The following is a 19,833-nucleotide window of genomic DNA, read 5'->3' as shown; positions in this document are numbered from 1 at the left end:
TTGTTAAGAAAAGTCAAAGTCAATTCAAATTTGTTGGATGAATTGCTATTAGATTTTTATTATTGGACTACCAATCATTTATATTGGAAAATTACTCATTACACTCTATGTTTTGTTGAAAATAGAAAAAAAAATACATGGTATATTGTTCACTAAAATAAGCATTTAAGACTTAGGTTAATGTATTCAAGGAGTTTGACTATTATTTATTTCTTCTTCTAAATATAATAAATATAATATGTAATTAATTATATAGTGTGTATCAATACTACAATGAGAGCTTCCTTTCACTAGCAAATTATGCGACGAGTTGCTGCCAAGTGAAGATGGCGAGGAGAGTGAATGAATTGATTTATTGAATTGTGAATAGGAATTAGTTTAAATGTAATTATTTAGTGTAATTACCGATATAGCCCTGTAACCTTTATATATACGAAAAATAATAATGAGAAAAGTATCAAGCCAAGAATTATTGACATGGTATCAGTAGGTTTTCGATCAAACCTGTGAGTTTTAGATTAATCTTGGCTTTATTCAGCGACACCCCACTGGGTCGCTCTTGAAATCGTCTCGGTAGATCTCGTTTCTCGGTAATTGAAATCATCTCGGTTCTCGATAATCTCTTCCAAGATTGCGACTCTAATCTCGGGTGCTTACAATCGTGTTTCTGGTAATGCTCATAAGTTACAATTTTGTTATTCCTCCTTGTTTGCAAATCGTGTTTGCTTTGATCGTGTTATCGTATCAGTGTCAACAAGTATTCTGAATTAGGGTTTTGATTTGGTGTCGGCGAGTATCCTGAATTGGGGTGTTGGTTTGGTGTCGGCAAGTATTTTCTTCGATGTTCTGTTGGTGTTTCTTGTTTCACGTTAACAAAATTCTTACGTTAACAAAATTGTTCTTAAGTCATCTCTGATATTATGGCTTCCGAAGAAGAGATAGATCATATTTGTGTTCGTTTTACCGGAAAGAATTATCTTGTTTGGGAATTTCAGTTTCGGATGTATGTCAAAGGGAAATGATTATGGTGTCACTTGGACGATGTCTCTTTGGCACCGTTAGAGACAACTGATTTAGATGCATGGGAAATAGAAGATGCTCAAATTAACAAAAGATATGTTAGGACAAGTAATAGTCAAGTAATTAAGGCTACCCACGAATTGACGATACAATATGAGATGAAACAATAGATCACCATCGTCCGATGATATTTAACATTAACCTCAAAAGAAGTATCCACTAGATTAGTTGATTGGAGACCGGCCATAGAAATTAAATATGCGACATACTTGTGTTGATGGAGTAAGATGTCCTTGGATGTAGCATGAACCTCAAAACCAAAAAAATAATACATATTACCAAGATCTTTTCATATGAAACAGTGCTTATAACTGATGTTTAAGACTTTGAATGGAAGCGCGATCAGAACCAGTAATAATCATATCATTAACATACAGAAGTAGGACAATTCCAATAAATGAATAAATTGAGAAGAATCATATTGAGTCTGAGTAAAGGAGAACCCAAGTAGAGTGGAGCAAAATTTTTCATACCATGCTCTAGGCGCTTGTTTCAAACCGCATAAGGAGTCTTTGAGCTTGCACACACCCTTAGATGACGAGAATAAACTTTGAAGAGGACCATATAAATATCTTTCGCCAGGTCACCATGAAAAAAAATATTTTTCACATTCATTTGATGAAGAGTCTATCCGTTATAAGCAACTATAAAGAGTATTGTACGAACATATGTCATTTTGGCAACCGGTGCAAATGTCTCATCATAATCAATTTCATATTCCTGCTTATTCCTAAGGCAACCAATCGAGGCTTGAAACGGTTGAGAGAACCATCAGAATTCAGTATAAAAAAATACACACATTTGCAGCCTATGAGTTTGATATCAGGGGGACAAGGGACAATTTCCCATGTAAAATTCTCTTGAAGAGCCTGAAGTTCCTCATTCATTGTTTTTATCCAGTGCACATCTTTAACAGCCTATACATAACAAGTAGGAATAAATATGCTAGATAGTGAGGCAGTCAGAGAGAGAAGTATGTGAAAAATTATACCTATCTAGTGAATATCTATATGGTTTGACTGGTTCAGGATCATGTGGCAGATCAGTGTCGGGAGGGGCAGTGGAAACCTGTTTTCTGTGTTGTCTGGCATATGTGATTTGTGTGTTATCTAGAATATGTGATTTCTAGTTTGTAACGTTCTATAGGAGAAAAAGAGTGAAACATATATTGATTATAAAAAATGTAACATTCCTAGAAACTCGAAAGCAATGATTAGAGACATCATAACACACAAAACCCTTATGAAAGTTGCTACACCCCATACATGTACATTCAACAGACTGTGCTCCAAGCTTATCTCGTTCAAACGGAGGTAAGTGAACAAAACACACACATCTAAAATAGGGTCGTTCCTTTGAATTTCGAGGCCTTGGGCGAATCAAAAGAGTGGTGCCCATATAAATTTTTTAAACAATAAATACATAAGGATTAAAGAAATAATTGGATAAAAAACACATTTTCATTTGACATTGTGCAAAAAGAATAGAAGTATGGATCTTTAAATCAATGTTTATACTACATCAAAACATAAAACCACTTTAAAAAGACTTTTTCTTCTTTTTTTTTTTGCAAAATCATTAATAATTTGTTCATAATCAAGGTTCTTCAAAAAATTATTTTCAATTGAAATCAACACAAGACTATTTAATCTATTTTGTGACATAGTAGATCTCAAATAACATTTTAATAATTTTAACAATTTTAATTTAGAAAAACTTCTCTAGAGAGATAAAAGACAGGACTCTTCGAAAAACTCTTGTGAACGCTGGATATGCATTAACTCAACCTTCATTCAAACACTATCGCAACAAGATCAGGTTGTCAAATCCTGATGCGGGGAGGTGGGTTGATAATCTTCCACTGGACAAATGGACAAAGTCATATGGCAATGGATATTGATGGGACCACAGGACGTCGAATCTTGTTAAATTAATGAACGATGTCTTCAAAGGCATACGAAATCTCCCTGTAACCGCTTTGGTGAAATCAACCTATTTTAGGATGGCTTCCTTGTTCGCAAAAAAAACTGAAAAGTGGAATGCAGTCTTACAATCAGGACAATTATGAAGTGAAATATGCATGAAATTTATGAAGGATGAAAGTGCCAAAGCCAACACCTATATTGCTATCGGATTCGACCGTCATAACCATAAGTTCATTGTCAAAAAGACGATGGACCACAACGAGGGGTTGCCAAGACAAGAGTATAGGGTTCTACTGTCATCTCGTTGGTGCGATTGCGGAAAGTTTCAAGCCTTTCGTATTCCATGCTCCCATGTCATTGCGCATGTGCGTATGCTCATCAAGATGCGTGATCATTTCTATCTCCCGCTTACAAGGCAGAGACTTTGCTCAACGTATAGAACAAAGACTTTCCAGTGGTAGCAAAAAAAGATTATTGGCCTACGTATGAAGGGGAAATTGTTTGGCACAACGACCAAATGTGAAGGAATAGAAAAGTTCGTCCCAAAAGCATGCGTATTACAACATAAATGAATACGACTGACAAGCTAGAAAGAAAGTGTAGTGTATGTCGTCAAGGCGGACACAACCGAAAAAATATCCCAATCATGCTACAAGCTCAACAACATAAAATTTTTACTCACACTATGTAATTTATTTTTAGATCTGAACGAAACTTTTTTCATTAATCATCTTGGTTACAACAAATCAAAATTTTCTTAACATAAAATTAAACTACTTAACACAACATCATATCTAAGAAATTACAAATGTCAAAACAATTTCATCTGTTCCATGCATCATCACCATAACATCGGTGTCATTTTTGACATCCTCCCACAAACGTTGAGGTCTTTCAATTGCAGACTGTTCGTTGTCTCTGGATTCTTCTAATGACTTTGTCATCTTGGATATCCCCGCCTAACCAACGCATCAAGGACCTTTTAAGATAGTCCATCGAATGGATGTTCCAAAATTTCATTTTAATCGGGATTTGACAGCAAAAAAAAAAAATCCAATTATCCCTTTTGAAAATCATTTCAGATGTCATGCAGAAAAACATTTGAGAGAAAGAGAGTAGACGTGTGAAGAATTATTGAGGAGATGAGACTTATTTATAAAAAATTCAAATACACCTATGCACCAGATGAGTTGGCGCACGCTCATAAGAAATGCAAGCATGCGTGAGATGGAGTGGCCCTTCCTTATAAGCATACATTGCACGCGCCAGTTCATCTGACACCTCTTCATTAAATTTAAGTGCATGCGCCATCTCAATTGATGTGCACGTATTATCATTCCTGAAACCTGATTATTTACTTAATTTACTTCAATACCTGATTATTGCCGACAAAAAAAAAAAAATCTATTTTTAACAAATAAGAATCAAATAATAAATTTCAATAAAAAAAACTCACTAATAAATTAAAAACCCTAAAATAACAAAACTGAGCCACTCCAGTACCATTTCCGTTGCATCAATACAAATAAATTTCATCGGAGTCGCCACTCAACACAGCCGCCGGAAAACGTAATCGGAGTTAGCTCGTCGGCCGTCATAAACAACGACAAACTCGTCCAGGTTCCCCCTATTTACTCGGATTTTCCTTCCCCTCTCCTCTAGAGCTTCCCAGCATTAGATTACAGCGTGATTTGCGGCCGCGAAAGAATTGCGCCGCCGCAAACCGGAGCTCCACTCCGCACCGCAATTCACAATATAGAAGTGTTGTTAACTGTTTGTTATTAATATAATCAGCTCACAATATCGAAAAATGTTAACTTTAATAGCTTATGATTTTGATTTTCAATTCAATGTATGATTTTTTAAACAATTTTTTGAAGTATGAAATGTTAATATTATGAATTTTTTGGGATATTCGTTGATGACTACTAGGTAATGTGATGATAGGTTTGATTTTAATAAGTGTTTTTTCAGTGATGTTTAGGGTTTTATTTTAATGTGAATTGTGATTGTAGGGTAGAAAAGTTTGGAGAATATGAATAAGGATAAGATTTTCAAGCTAGCAAAGGGGTTCAGAGGGAGAGCAAAGAACTGTATTAGGATTGCGAGGGAGAGAGTGGAGAAGGCATTGCAATATTCCTATAGGGACCGACGTACTAAAAAGAGGGACATGCGATCGCTTTGGATCCAACGGATTAATGCTGGCACTCGTGTTCATGGTGTATGTCTTCTTTCGCCATTTCTCTTTTTACTAATTCACAATTTTTTACACTACAGTCCAATGCTTCACCCGGATACATGATGATCTAGTTAGTTTGACAGAATGTTTTGTTTCTTATTTTCTATTTTCTTTCACTAATAGTTTTAAAAATAATACCTTGATTTTACATGAAATGGTAAAAATATTGTTTCCTATACAAATATTTGAAAACACAACATCTGTGAAAACAATATGACATATGTAGTACAAAGTACATATGCAGACACCTTACACAGAACTAACATTAATATGTTGATACTGGTAATGGGTTGAGAAAATGAGTTAATTGATTGTAATCACATGTATCGGTCTTAACGGTGTTGAACACAGAGTGTGTGCGCGCTACGGAGCATATATATATAATTATAAGTGAAAATCAGAAATATAAGCAACCAATTTTTTTGTCATACTAAAGAAGCCTTAATATTTCTCCTGCGGTTTTCATCAAACTTTAGTTAGTTACTGATTAACATCTTGGTTATAGAATGATTATGATTATTGATCTTGTTTTCACTCTGGTATCTACATGTCCAGCTTAAGTACGATATACACTTGAAATGTATGGCAGGAAAAACTGCACGCAATTTGTTTAAATGATTGCTTCTTTAAATAGGCTACATGCAGAATATGTAATCATACTGTGGTAACATTCCAAAGGAAATTTTATGAGTTGCCATAATGTTGCATGAGAATCTTTGCTTTGGCATTATTGGGAAACTGTAGACTGATTTCCTGCTCCATTTTGTGCTTATCTTTCTTGTGTTAGCCATATGTCGTATGCTAAATCACTTTAATCAGTGATTTTTTCTAAAATATTTTCAAAAGTTGAATGTGCTTTTGTTTGCCTGTCTATTGCTCTCTTGTCAGTTCCTTTTCACTTAAAGCTCGGTTCGTTTTAAATGAGCTTCTTAAAAGCAAATTGATTGGCTTAGAAGGAAGTTTGAAATTGGATTTGTTTAGTGAACATGCTTGTGGACACTAAAATGACCATGTATGAATGACAATGGCTCCTTTTATGCTTGAGTTATATGTGAAGCATAGACCTTCCTATTCTTCTGCATGATCTTATGGGTGTGTGTAATCTTCTGATAGTTCCTTAGTCCATTTATTTTATTTTTTGTAGGTCAATTATGGAAACTTCATGCATGGGCTAAATAAGGAGAACATTCAACTTAACAGAAAGGTTTTGTCCGAGATATCTATGCATGAACCCTACAGTTTCAAATCACTGGTAGACATATCTCGAAATGCATTTCCTGGAAACAAGAATGTGGTTGTTCCTCCAAGAAAGGTGTCCTTTTAGAAACATTTGGCACTTTAGCAAACATTTATATGTAGTTTATGTCAGAATGGTTAAGAATCTTTGAGGATTTTGGGTGTAGCTTCAAATGATGATAAGTTGTGTATGCCTATGATTCATACATACATGATTTCCCCCTTCTGGTTTTTCTTTCGCTTGCTTCGAAATCTGTATTAATGTATGAATTGGTATTGTGGAACTTTTGCTGCCATTAGGCTCCATAAAAATAGAGATTTTTTCAACATTAGCAAAATTTATATTTCTTTTTAAACCAAAAATTGTATGTTTATGGTGTTGGGAGAGTTGATATTATGACTCTCCTAGAGAGAAAAAAACAGTTCAATTTCTTCAGTTACTCATATGAAAGGCAACCTGACACCCAATACTGTCAAAAAATTTGTTGTTGAATAAGGATAGAAGGGTATAATGAAAAAAAGCTTACATAATTGCAAGTTTGCAGCCTCCTTAGTGTCCATTTTTCCCTCCTGATGCTTGGATAGGAAATTCCCTTACAACATGCCTTTTTTATAGTGTTCGAGTACAATTTTACAATAACCTTCCTTGCCAATACAATCCCCGTGAAATTAGCAACCTTGAAAATGCACGGAAACAGTGGATTTCAGGTATCCCTTGAAATATCTCTCACAAAAAACTGTTTTGAAAAGAAAATCATGGCCAAAAAACTATAACCTATTAAATTAAATTGTGGAAACTAAATGAATTAAAATTGCACTACAAAAAAAAACTGAATAGTTCAAATCAATTTTCATACTGAAATGTTACTTTTTCTTTGAATAGATCTAGTCAATAATTAAAACATATATATGCCCTAAGAGCATTCAGAAGAGATAGACGTTGCTATGACCATTTTATTAATGAATAATAATTATAATACATAATATCTATAAAGATACAACAAAAGTTCAGCATGACAATATTACATGCAGTTCTAACACGAGAGAATCCAGTCTTCTATCCAGCCTGTTCTTTTACTTGTTGCACAAGTTACCCTGCTGAGCTAGCCTGTGTCTTATTGTAAGTATATCCCAAATAACTACAATCCTATATTATTATGTGATATTAAAAGCACTGCTTAATTTTACTTTTTCTGTGAATCACCACTTATTTTTTCCACCAAAAGTTAAAACCACTCTTCTAAAATTTCAAGGATAATGAGCACTTCTACACCATGCTCATCTTCCATTTTAAGTATCTTTGTACAACATCCAGTCCACTAAGTTCCTTTACCATAGGCATGTTTGCTGGAACCCCCAACTGAAATATAGAATCTGGTTCGTCCAAGTTGCTCCATGAAAGAAGCTGTTTCCTTGCTTCTTTGATAGCTGCTCTTGTGGCACAGTGAACGGAAGCTGCTAGAAGTAAGGGTGGCTCGCCAGAAGCTGCAACACAAATTTCATTTAATTTTTCAATTAATAATTATAAACCAGTAAATCTCATTTAGTGAGAGAAGGTTTTAGCTGTTGTAATTGAGAAATCCAAACTGGAATACATGAAGCTTTCTCATCTTCATTAATTCACAAAAATAACATGGGCTGCAACATGCTTACAAGTTACAATCAACAATTCATTTTTCTATACTTTTGTTCAGATAAAATTGATTCGATTATTGTCATTGAACCCCCTATTTCAAATATAAGTGATATAAAATCATGTGGACAGTAGTAAAAAATGATTTGACACGCCTAAGTAAATAAGAAAATGTAATATTACACCTATTATTTGTAATGCATATACAGAATATCCATCATTGATTTGTTAGTTAATCAATGGCAACATGAAGACATAATTTAATGCACATAATTTATTAGCATAACCATAATTTTAAGAGCTTGATCCATACCCTTTGAGGAAAGCACACGATGCTGGTGATGCCCACTGTTGAGAATTTGAACATTAAACTGTTGAGGAATAGTGTCAATTGTAGGGATTTTGTAGTTCCATGTACCATCTGCCAACGACATACCGTTAAGGTCTGTTTCATATTCTTCAAGCATGAAGAACCCCAATCCCTGGACAAAAGCTCCTTCAATCTGCAGGGTGGCATCATGTTGTTATTAGCTGATTCAGGAAAACAGACCAAACAAGCCCACAGTGTTTGGTTCAAAGGAGGGTACAAAAAATAGCCCTCTTCTAGATTAGGGGGAGAGAAGAAAAATAGATTTCTTTACTTTCCCCAACGAAGGTTGTGATTAGGAAAAAGGTATTAATTGGACGTTGAATTTCTATAACATCAATAATTTTGAAACAAAAGAAGACTGAAATATCAGTAGTTACAGAATAGACAGAGTAAAAAAATATTTTTAGGCCTCCAACTCTTATGTTAAGATAGTCCTTGATTATGGCTGAGCCTGTAAGGCAAGCATTAAGTTAGCATACCTGTCCTAAATCCACAGCAGGATTGAGACTTTGTCCACAATCATATATGATATCTGTTTGAAGAAACCTGGTTCCTCCAGTCAGAAGGTCTATTTCCACCTGAAATATAATTTCCACTATTTAGAACATAAGTACATTCAATAGAAATAGCTTTCAATGAACTTAGACAGTAAGGTCTGAGATGTGCATAAGAAAACACACCTCACTTATTGCAGCACCATAATTAAGGTACATTGTCGAGTTATTGCTGGGTACGTAAAGTGAAGATGCTGATAAGTTGACAGATTGCATGTATGCCTGTAGATTGATAAATAGTCAGCAACATAAAATAAAAAAATATATATTTGCGGGCTAGAAAAAGAAGAAAAATAATTATCTGCCCTCAAGTTCATTGCCCCACGTAGTCTCTGAATATTTTCCTGAATAAAAGGGGTTAATTATTCTCCCATAAATTGTGAACATGCTAAGTGCCACCATACTACAAAACCTTAACAGGAAAAGGCTGAGACAATATAAATGCTAAGATGTATCGCATGCACAATTATAAATACTACAATACATTCATCAGTATGAAATGAAAAATACAAGTTTCTAGAACTTGCCGCTGACAGCAGTAAAATTTAAACAAATAGATCATAAAGCGAGAAAGCAGAAAAAGTGCCACTTCCATCAGGTTAGACTCATGATTAGGACGTTCTCGGAACTTGCTCAAGAGAAAAATCTATCGATATTTGACATTAAGTTTTATTAGTAAATAATAATGTAGTTACCTGAAGAATAAGTGTCTCCCACTTGATAGAGCCCATTTCTTCCTGCAGCTTTTCCTTGAGAGGCTTCAACCTCTCAACCAAGGTATCACAGCTAAGCCTAACTGCTTCACAGCATGTCTCTGATGTGGTGCTCCCAGCAGTGAACCCCCCTTGAATCAAGCTCACTGTATCAGCTTGTACAACCCTTATTTTGTCTAAGAGACTTTCAGTTTCATCACATTGAATTGTACCGAGGGCAAATGCAGCCATCTGTTTCACCTTTGTCCATAGACCCTGACCCAGTTCAATTCCTCCAACTTCAACAACAACAGACCCATCCGACAAAATACTTACTTTTCCAGGAGTGGGTCTTAGAGACAGTTGATACACAACTGGTACTCGGGAAATTCCCCTTTTTCTCCAAATACTAATTCTGTTAAATTCCTTCACCATTTTGATTCTTTGTTCATAATTTGCAGAAACAGCTAACTTACTCCATATTGAAGGCAATGTATACTCAAAAGGTTCGCCATAACAATGTTCATAGAATGACTGAAGACTTTTGTGTGTGTGAAGATTAATGCTTCTGACAGAATCTACATCCATTGAAAGTGTAGCTGCAACATTTTCCATGACATGTTCAGCAATAAATGATCCCTGCAGTTCCCCAGGGCCCCTCATTGCAGATCTACTGGGAAGATTTGTTCGGCATACCTTTATATCAAAAGATAATGCACCCCAGTCATACTTTTTTAGTGCACCAACTATGTTATGTGGCATTACTACACTTATATCCATATATATACCAGCATCGACCAATATCTCAAGCTCTAATGCAGTAATTTTCCCATCATTCTTAAACCCAACATTGTATGTAATCTTCATGGGATGCCTTCCTCCAGCCAATATCATATCTGTCTTTCGATTCATATACATCCTGACAGGGCGACATAATTTCTGTGCTGCGAGTGCACAAAATACAGCAGTCTGCATGATATGGTTGTCAGAACTTTGTTTAAAACTGACAAGTGAATAGTAACAAAATATTACTACAAAAGCGACAAGTAAAAATGTACAGAGTAATTTATACTATCTCAAATATGAGGTAGAAAAAGTGAGAGGCTAAAACACTAAATGTATTGGAACAATTAGGAAATAAAAATGACAAAAATTAAAAAACATTATATACCAATTCAAATCTTAGTATGGACGTTTAGTATCATGCAAAGCACAATGTAGCTCATATGTATAGCAATTACTGAAAAGAAGCAATTGATAACCACTCCTAAATGAGAATCTTCACTCGTAAACATGAAAGATTAACAAAACGCACTTTAACAAGAACCCGTGTGACTCTTTGAAAACCTCCACGTGAATTATTTGTTTGTTTTATTTATGTTCTCCTTATAGTTTAAATTAAATTCAAATGGTATCTTAAATTTATTTTCTATATTATCTTTTAATATTAGTGACTTCTCCAAACTACAGGAAATTCAAGCGTCAATGTTTACACAATGCAACACTTATTAGTCAATGGTACTTAAAAAGTGAAAAAGATTTAACAATTTTTTTAGAAAATTAATACACGGCATAATACTTACAGATATTGCTTTTATGGCCTTTCCTCCAAAACCTCCCCCAACCCTTCTTGTAATTACTCTTACATTACTTTCAGGAATACCAAGGCATCTTGCTATAGTAGAATGAGTAAACTCAGGGCATTGACTTGAAGAGTAAACTGTAATGCAATTGTCTTCGTCCGGCACAGCAAGTGCAGTTTGTGTCTCCATATAGAAATAGTATTGAGACCCTAGTTTCAACTGGATTTCAACATTTAATGAATAAATCTGACCAATATGATTTAAATGTAACTTATACAGAAGAAAACTTATACATCTCATCAGAAACCAAGATTGATGACCACAAAGTTGTGAACTGAGAGCATAGGGGAAAGAAAGGAGAACAATGAATATATTCCATGTACCTCGGCAGAAAGAATCTTGTGATCAGCTTCAGCCATTCCTTTTGATATATCACCAACATGTTTTGGGTAGAGAAAAGGAGGAACTTCAAAAAAGCTTGATCTCTTAACGGCATCTTCAACAGATAGAATAGGTTGTTCAAGATTTTCAGTATCATAATTGACAATGGTTGAGTTTGCTGCCATATCTGCAAGTTTCTGACTATCTGCAACCTAAAAATTCATTAGTGAGTGATAAGGTAGTGTGTCATACACCAATCTCCAAAGAAATGAGAAATAATATCATAAATTGTTGGATTAGCAAAATAAGTAGTTTAAGAACTCACCACAGCGGCCAGACGATCGCCAACACACCTGGCTATCTCTTCTGCAAATAAAGGTTCTGTGCCAAAAACTGTCTTAGCTCCAATGTTTTCCCCACCACTAGGAATGTCTTTACTTGAAATGACATCTCTTACTCCATCCAGCGGCAACTCAGGGCTGAGTTTTATACTCCTTACCCTTGCCAAAGGTTTTGAACTATATATATATGCTCCATGTAGGCAATTTGGCGGCGAAGGAATGTCATCCACAAACACAGCCTCACCTGTATACGATTGATTCATCATGAATATTTGATACTTGACACGAATTAAAACAATTATTTATGAAAAGTCATATTTGAAAAGCACCAAATCAGAATAAAATAGGCACCAGGGCTAATCCTCTAGCAAACGGAATTTTGGACGAATAAAATACCAAATTGCATCATGTAAATATTTAACTTCACTACGAAAAATTGATAGAAATGCAAAGAGATAAAGAAAATAAATTCTATAAATCAGTCAGTAAATTATTTCAAATGTAGATGGCGTAAAACAAACCTGAAGCTTGTAGCGCAGCTCCTGATTTAGAGATTGGTTTTCCAATAGGGTGATATTCATTTCCTGCTTCAAGGACTTGCTTCCCAGATGACAATAAAGTTGGAGTTTTGTCATGATGAAAATCCTTCACAAATGGAAAATTAGAATATCCATTTGAGAAGTTGGTTGCTCCCGCAGAAATTTCAATTAGAGGGTTAAAGAACTGAAAAACAAAACTAGCTGCCAAACTTGAACAGTATGAAGTTTTTGAGTTTTCATCTTTAGGTACAATAGTGGATGTAAGCAAGTTGATGGCTTCATACAGAATGCTAAAACTTAACATCTTTCCTGTTAAAAATTCCTCAACATTTTTTGCTCTGATTGCATGCTCATTCCCATAAGCACCAAAAGACAGCCTACAAGTTTCTATCATGGATCCACCAGAATCCTTGCTAGGAGACACCTCAACAAGGAAAGCAGCATTTAAGTATGGAAGGGCGTTTCCAAGCGGTCTAGGAGAAGCTCGGTAAGTTTCGAAGTAGAATCTATTTCTTTGTTCTGAAGATGTACTTGGAATTTTAATGCTTAAAAGTACACTTTCCAAACTTAATGGCGGTCTTTCCAAAAATTCCTCCAATGTTAGCCATTCAAACTGTGTGCCACTCATTATATGAACCATCGAATCCACAGCAAGAAGTATAGTAGCAATATCTGAGGGAAAATTGTTCTTTTGTGCCATAATTAAATTTCCACCTACACTGGCCGTGTTTCGAATAAACCCTGAAGCAACTTTTCCAATATGGTCAGCAATCTTTTCAAGTATCATTACAAAGTCTGAGATAAAGTCACTCTTGCTTTGCTGCTTTAGTACTTCAATAGCTTTAGATATGGTGACTGCTGCTCCAATTTCAATCCCCGATTGATCTTTTCTGATCTTTGAGAGCTCAGAAATGCCCTTTAGATCAATATACTTATCATATCGTTCTTTATCTTTGTAATAGCCCATACCAGTATTATTTGCAACCACTTTTATTCTGGTTCCATTGGCATGGTTTAATTTCAATAAGCTCTGAAGCTCCTCTAAACTAGTAGGTTTGTGCCAACTGTTTTCCTTAGAAGCCAACAACAAATCATGTTTAATATCCTTCAGAAACAAAGGAAATTTGATGTTCTTGTGATGATTGTCATATTGAGGCAACCTACTAAGCTTCAAGTCCGTACTCTCTCCCTTTCTCCAGAAAGAGTTCAACCCTAAATCCTCCATATCAACATCAGCTGCAAAGCTTTTGCAGGCATCAGCAATTGGCCGGTAACCAGTGCAGCGACAAAGGTTCCCTGCAATAGCCTTTTCAGCCTCAAAACCAGTAACTTTTGAGAATCCAGAAGGTAGCTCTGGACAATTATTCTTTTCAGCATTGACAAGAGTCCCAAATAGTGAAACGCACATTCCAGGAGTACAAAAGCCACACTGAGAAGCATGGAATCCAGCAAATCTTTCATGAATTGGATGGAATCCTTGTTTGCTATTTCCAATGCCTTCACTTGTTGTTATTGAACATCCATGTATGCTACAAAGTAGTGTGAGACAAGAGCTTGCGGTGAAATCTTCAACTCTGTCAAGCAAAGGATCATATTTGGATATTATAACTACACAAGCACCACAACCACCTGCAACCAACAATGTCAAAGCATGAAGTTCCAAGTTTAAAAAATTGAGCACTATTTATTGCTTTTTAAAAGTAGACACCTTGTTCACCTTCATTTTCATGACAAAACCATCAGCAAAACAAAAAATAGTAATGATAACAAGAGGAGGCACTATTTTCTTTTTCTCAAATCATAGCAGAATCCCACACTGACATTTGGTTTGTGGAAATGTGATTATTCATTTCATATGCAGTATAAACTTTACGCCGATGTCCATGTACAATGAAAGAAAAGTGAGACTTCTCCTACCGTCACTTACCTGTTCTATTTTTTTGGGGTTACAACCTGTTCTAATGTTCAACAACCACCTTCCAATTCAATTGAATATGTAAAAGTTCATAGCAATGCCCGGTTTATTATCACTTCCTTCACGGGAAGCTTGCTCTGCTGCCAAATCATTCTTGCCAAACATGTACAATATTTGATACCAAAACTATTGGCCGTAACGAGATGCAAAACAATCAGCAACAGAATTTCCTAATGGGCTTGAGTCAAAAATTGGATTCTATGAAAAGAATGATATGTTATTGATAAATTGCAGCGCAGTCTGTTCCAGATGTTGCACATATGCCGAAGAATTTATGCACATCATGAATCAAATTCTAAATCAAGTGACACAGAAAGTTGCAAAATAAAAAGATGAAGCAACCTAATGTATTCGTTTCCCAGCCCAAAACTTTGTTATTTTCCATAAATTTATAGAGTATTTGAGGAAGAATATGAACCCCAACTCAAATTACGGATTTCAGAAAATAAGAAAACAATGTCAACCTTTTTTGACATGCCACAGATGTTACATAAGAGAATTAACAGAAATGGCTAAAAGAATGAATTTGTATTAACTTCACAAAAATAAAAAGCCAAAATGAATCTTTTATATGATAAGGATCAAAATGAATTCTGAGTAAAAAATGAAGAACTAAAAGTATATTCTAGCCCAATCTTTAAAATATGAACAACAAAATTATTGACATAACTGAAGGATACTAGCAACCAATACAGGCTTGTCCTTAGGCCTTAAACCTATGATATGAGTAATCAAAATTTCAAAAAATTATGCAATACTTCTATTAACATTGCTTTGAATATATTCTGTTTCAATGAACAATCAAACATAAACATGTATCACAAATAACGAAATCCTTCAAGTTTGAACACTAATTTTTCAATTCGACCTTTTAAAAGTGCACCTTCCACTTTAATGGAACCAAACTCCTTGGCTTCTTAGGATTATAATAAAAAGTGTATTGTAGGAACCCTGTGTTGGTGTTGGTTGAAAATTACCAGTGGAAGAAGTCTCACATCGGTTAGTTTTGTAAAGGAAGAAGTTTTCTCCAGTTTTGAAATTTCCACATTATATCCTTGTATTGTGATTGTGTTCATTTATTTTTTTCTATGCCATTTTTTCCCAACGCTCTATTAGCCAACGATTCTTATGTTCAGTCGGTCCTTACAAATCCTGACTTCAATTGGACCTCCTCTTACAAATTCTGGTGAATGAGGAGACTGGTTCTCTAGATTAGTCGGTCCAAAGACCACAGACCACATTTTAAAAAAATAATATAATAAAAAGTATACTAATCCACTTTGGAACAGGGTTTCTGAAAACTGACCGCGACCGCAGACCGCAAAAAGGACTGCGACAAAACGGTACTGATACCGTTATTCACCGTTTTTAAATTAAAGAACAAATTGTAGTTAAGAACAAATTGTAGTTAATTCTGCAACAACTGCAATCAGTGTCGTGACACCTGTACCGACCGAAATCACAAAAGCATTTACGCAAGAATCTTGCTCTGGAAGTGAAAAATAATTCCAATAAAATAAAAACTCATTCATGATTTTAGCAAGCTAACATTCAGAATCATAAAGTGTGATAATAACCATATCTAAAGATAAAGATAAATACTCCATTAAAACCGGTATCACAATCATTTAAACTTCAAAAATTACAAATCCAAACGCATAGAAAAAAATTAATGATTAAGTCAGTAAATCAAGCTTATACGAATTAAAATTAAAAATCAAAATCCATAACAATAGTGATTACGATATACCTTCACCGCAACCGAGTTTAACACTCTTGAATCGAGTTTGAGTACGCAAGAACTCAAGCAAAGTAGTTGATGAATCAACGCTGGATAGCTCAAACTTTTCGCCATTGATAACGAAAACCAAACTGGTTTGATTCTCACTCTTCTTCACATCCATACTTCAGTAACTGATTTTCAGAAAAATACAAGTTCCAACGTATCTGCATACTATTTATATTCGCTTATTTAGCGTAGTAAGCGCTTAACGACAAAGTAAGAAGAAAAAAGTGATTTTAAAGCTTTGAATATTAAAAAGTTGGAATAATTAAGTGAATTTGAGAGTTGGAAAAGTGGAACATTTGATGATGTGCCTTCTTGCCGCCTTAATCGATTGTTTACAGCGACGTGCTTTGTACTTCTTAGACCGAAAATTAACTTTCGCAATAATTTAAGATTTTTATTTTAAATTTAAATAATTTTTTGAAATTTTGATATTAAAAAAATTATATTAAAGAATTGGAATAGTTAAAATAATATTATAAAAATGATTATTAAAATTAACTTTCTATTGAAGCTTTTTTTAAATAAACTTTGTAAACTTTCTAGAACAAAAAAATATTACTTCAATTTTTTTTTATTTTTAGAAATATTATGAATAAATGGACTCTATATTTGAAGTATAATTTTTTATGAAAAACAAAAATTATTCAATAAGTTTTGACTTGAGAAAAAAATGCATTAAAAATGTAAAATATTTTTATCCTGTCAAACTAATCAGGAGTGTATATTTAAATAAATTATATTTTTAATATTTTTATACATATTTGTTACAATTCTATTAGATGATGGTGTAAAACTAATTTACATTAACGGTGATCTTTAACCTCTCTAATTTATTTGTATGGAATTTTAAAAGAAATGAAAAGATAATATCTATTTTTTTTTTAAATTAAAGAAATTAAGATATAAAATAGTTTTTTTATATATTTGAACAAATTCTTAATTTATTTTAATATACACTCTTTTATAAACCCTCCCTTATTATAATATAAAGTAAAAGATAAAGAACAAAAATATATTAATTAGATCTTATAATTAAGAATAATAATTAATAATTGAATTAAAAAATTAATAATAAAATTAATTGTTATGTGTAAATCTTTTTACACACTAAATACATCATGATCTTTCATAAATATTAAGTTTTAGATGAATAAAATAAAAGTCAATCATCAATAAAAATCTAATAATCATAGTTAATTGATGGTGTAAAATTTATTTAAATGGATGTCTATCAATTAAACTCATTAATAATTTGTTGAAAATTGAAAAATATATGTATTTTAAGATAATATTTTTTTAAGTAGATCAAATATTTTTGAGAAAAAAAATCATTTTCGTGATTATTGACCATCAAATTGAGATTGTATTTGGCAAAAATAGTTGATGGCTTGTAGTTAGCTAATGTTTGATAAAATAACATAAATTTTTATAATAAATAATTTAGTACTTTTACTATTTTTATATATTATTATTATTGTTAAATTAATTTGTTTTCAATAAAATTAAAATATATTAAAATTAATAAAATTAATTTATGTACATTTTGACGACAGGTGACAAAAGATAGCGTAGAAATAAGCACAAACAGACAAGGAAGGGTGGAATTAAGAGGAGAATAGAATGGAGAAATGTGGAGTGAGAACGACAGAGAAAAAGAATTGAAAAAACTTGTGATAATAAATTCATGATGTTTCTTAGATGCAAATCTTGACTTTTTATCCATTCTTGCATTTTAAATATATTATTTAATTTAAATTATAATAAATTGTAAAAAATAAAAATGAGTGTTAATTAAATTAATAAAGATAAAAATGAAAAAAAAAAGTTAAAAATTATAAACTCAAAAAGTACTTTAAATAGCAATGACAAAAATATAAACTAATAGAAAAATCTACAAACTCCTAAAAGTTAAAAATAAAAAATAAAAGTTAGTTTCTTGATGTTACCAAAAGTCTCATTTAATTAAGTGGTCAATGTCTTAGGATGTTGGGTTAGGCAACTATTTAATGTGTTGGTGCCCTTCTTTTGGGGGAAGAGGTATCCGTATTTATACTAAGATTTGTTCATTGTTTCTTCTTGTATTTGTACTATTTTATTTTACTAATAAATTTTTTATCAATACTTAATTATACAACCATTTTATTTTATAAATTTACCAAAATATTACTTTTTTTTAAATATCAATATTTTAGTTCCCGATTTATTATATTTGTTGTAATTTCGATCACTTTCTTTTTTTTTCTCCAAAGTATATGGGTATCATAAAAGAAATAAAAAATTTCTTACTTGTAAAATCGTCAACAACTTAACCCAAATATATAATATTCTTAAATGGTTTTTGTTTTGAGATATGAACATCATTACTAATGGAAATATAACTTTATAGATATAACCGACTAATCCGGTTTCAGGGGTCAGTTTTGACATCAAATGATTTTAATTTTCTTCCAATCACAATGGTAGAAGATTGAACTGTGGTCCTTTTTAACAAGTTTAACGTCAATCACCACTGAACACAGGTTTGATCATAATTATATCATCTTGAACTTCAACTCTTCTGAATTTCAAACATCCCCTCAATAATAATAGAATCAATCTCAAAAGATTTGAGATAATTTGGTTATAGAGTTTGGATATTGAGGAGGTGGTCTAAAGAAGTTGGAACAAAGAGCAAGTGAATCCTAAAAATAAGAAAACTTATTTTTAAGACACTTAATATTCTTTAAGATCTTGGAAAAATCAACTATGGCAACAGATAAGAAAACTAGAGCCCTCAAGAAAGATATGAAAAGAGCTCAAAATTATGACTAATGGACCAATAATAAAGACTACATAAACTATCTCAGAAGAAATTGACAAACTGTCAAACTCCTTCCTCTAGAAGAATTATGATGGGCCCAAAGAGCTAAGGTTCACTAGCTCAGAAAGGGAGATCGTAAAATTAAACTTTTCCATCACAAAGCTTACTAAAGAAAGAGGCAAAATTGAACTAATTTCATCACTAATGGAGAGGTGATCTTTAAATAAGATGTATAATAAATTTTCATCCAATTTTACAAAGATCAGTTCAACTCTGCTAACCAATCAAACTTCCATAAGACTAACAGTATTATGAAGGAAAAATTGTCTAACAAAATAATCCTAATGAAGTGTTTAATTCTATGACTCAGTTAAAAGACATGGCAGCCTCTGGCCCTAATGGAATACCAACTCTTTTCTATTATTCCTTTTGGAATACTGTTGGTACTTATATCACCTATATTGTCTTAAACATTCTTAATACTCCCTCCTTTTTTCACAATGAAGAGTGTTGTTTTAACAAATAAATTTTGTTTTAAAATGAATTTAATTCTTACTTTTCAATCTAATAATGATTGCTATTTTTTCAATTGTGTACTTTAATTATTACTGTGTACACTACTTCCAACATATTTATAAGGTTAATTTAATAAAAGTGCAATATTTTATGACAATATTGTAAAAACAATATTTGATT

The 19,833-nt window shown here is 33.0% G+C and overlaps 2 protein-coding genes across 3 annotated transcripts; one reads left to right on the top strand and one right to left on the bottom strand.

The window, feature by feature from the left end:
• Positions 1 to 4,465: 4,465 nt before the first annotated feature.
• Positions 4,466 to 6,818, top strand: LOC131615983 (uncharacterized). The gene is made up of 3 exons (XM_058887185.1): positions 4,466 to 4,625; positions 5,021 to 5,226; positions 6,389 to 6,818. The coding sequence occupies exons 2-3, from the start codon at positions 5,041 to 5,043 to the stop codon at positions 6,566 to 6,568; spliced, it is 366 nt and encodes a 121-aa protein (XP_058743168.1). The 5' UTR covers positions 4,466 to 4,625; positions 5,021 to 5,040; the 3' UTR covers positions 6,569 to 6,818.
• Positions 6,819 to 7,327: 509 nt separating this feature from the next.
• On the bottom strand, positions 7,328 to 16,603 carry LOC131615981 (abscisic-aldehyde oxidase-like). 2 transcript variants are annotated; one of them, XM_058887182.1, is made up of 10 exons: positions 16,299 to 16,603; positions 12,556 to 14,202; positions 12,019 to 12,278; positions 11,696 to 11,905; positions 11,313 to 11,531; positions 9,733 to 10,698; positions 9,164 to 9,259; positions 8,963 to 9,061; positions 8,427 to 8,616; positions 7,328 to 7,965 (listed from the first exon to the last, which is right to left on the bottom strand). In XM_058887182.1, exons 1-10 carry the CDS (start codon positions 16,450 to 16,452, stop codon positions 7,748 to 7,750), a joined length of 4,059 nt encoding a protein of 1,352 aa, XP_058743165.1. In that variant the 5' UTR covers positions 16,453 to 16,603; the 3' UTR covers positions 7,328 to 7,747. The 2 variants fall into 2 exon arrangements, with proteins under 2 accessions (XP_058743165.1, XP_058743166.1); XM_058887183.1 differs by lacking the exon at positions 16,299 to 16,603 and adding an exon at positions 15,526 to 16,246 and having other exon boundaries at positions 7,331 to 7,965.
• Between the last annotated feature and the right edge of the window lie 3,230 nt (positions 16,604 to 19,833).

This window comes from Vicia villosa, linkage group LG7 (assembly GCF_029867415.1).
Source record: "Vicia villosa cultivar HV-30 ecotype Madison, WI linkage group LG7, Vvil1.0, whole genome shotgun sequence".
In the NCBI taxonomy this organism is placed as follows: Eukaryota; Viridiplantae; Streptophyta; class Magnoliopsida; order Fabales; family Fabaceae; genus Vicia; species Vicia villosa.
This window is presented reverse-complemented; position numbering and strand designations above follow the sequence as displayed.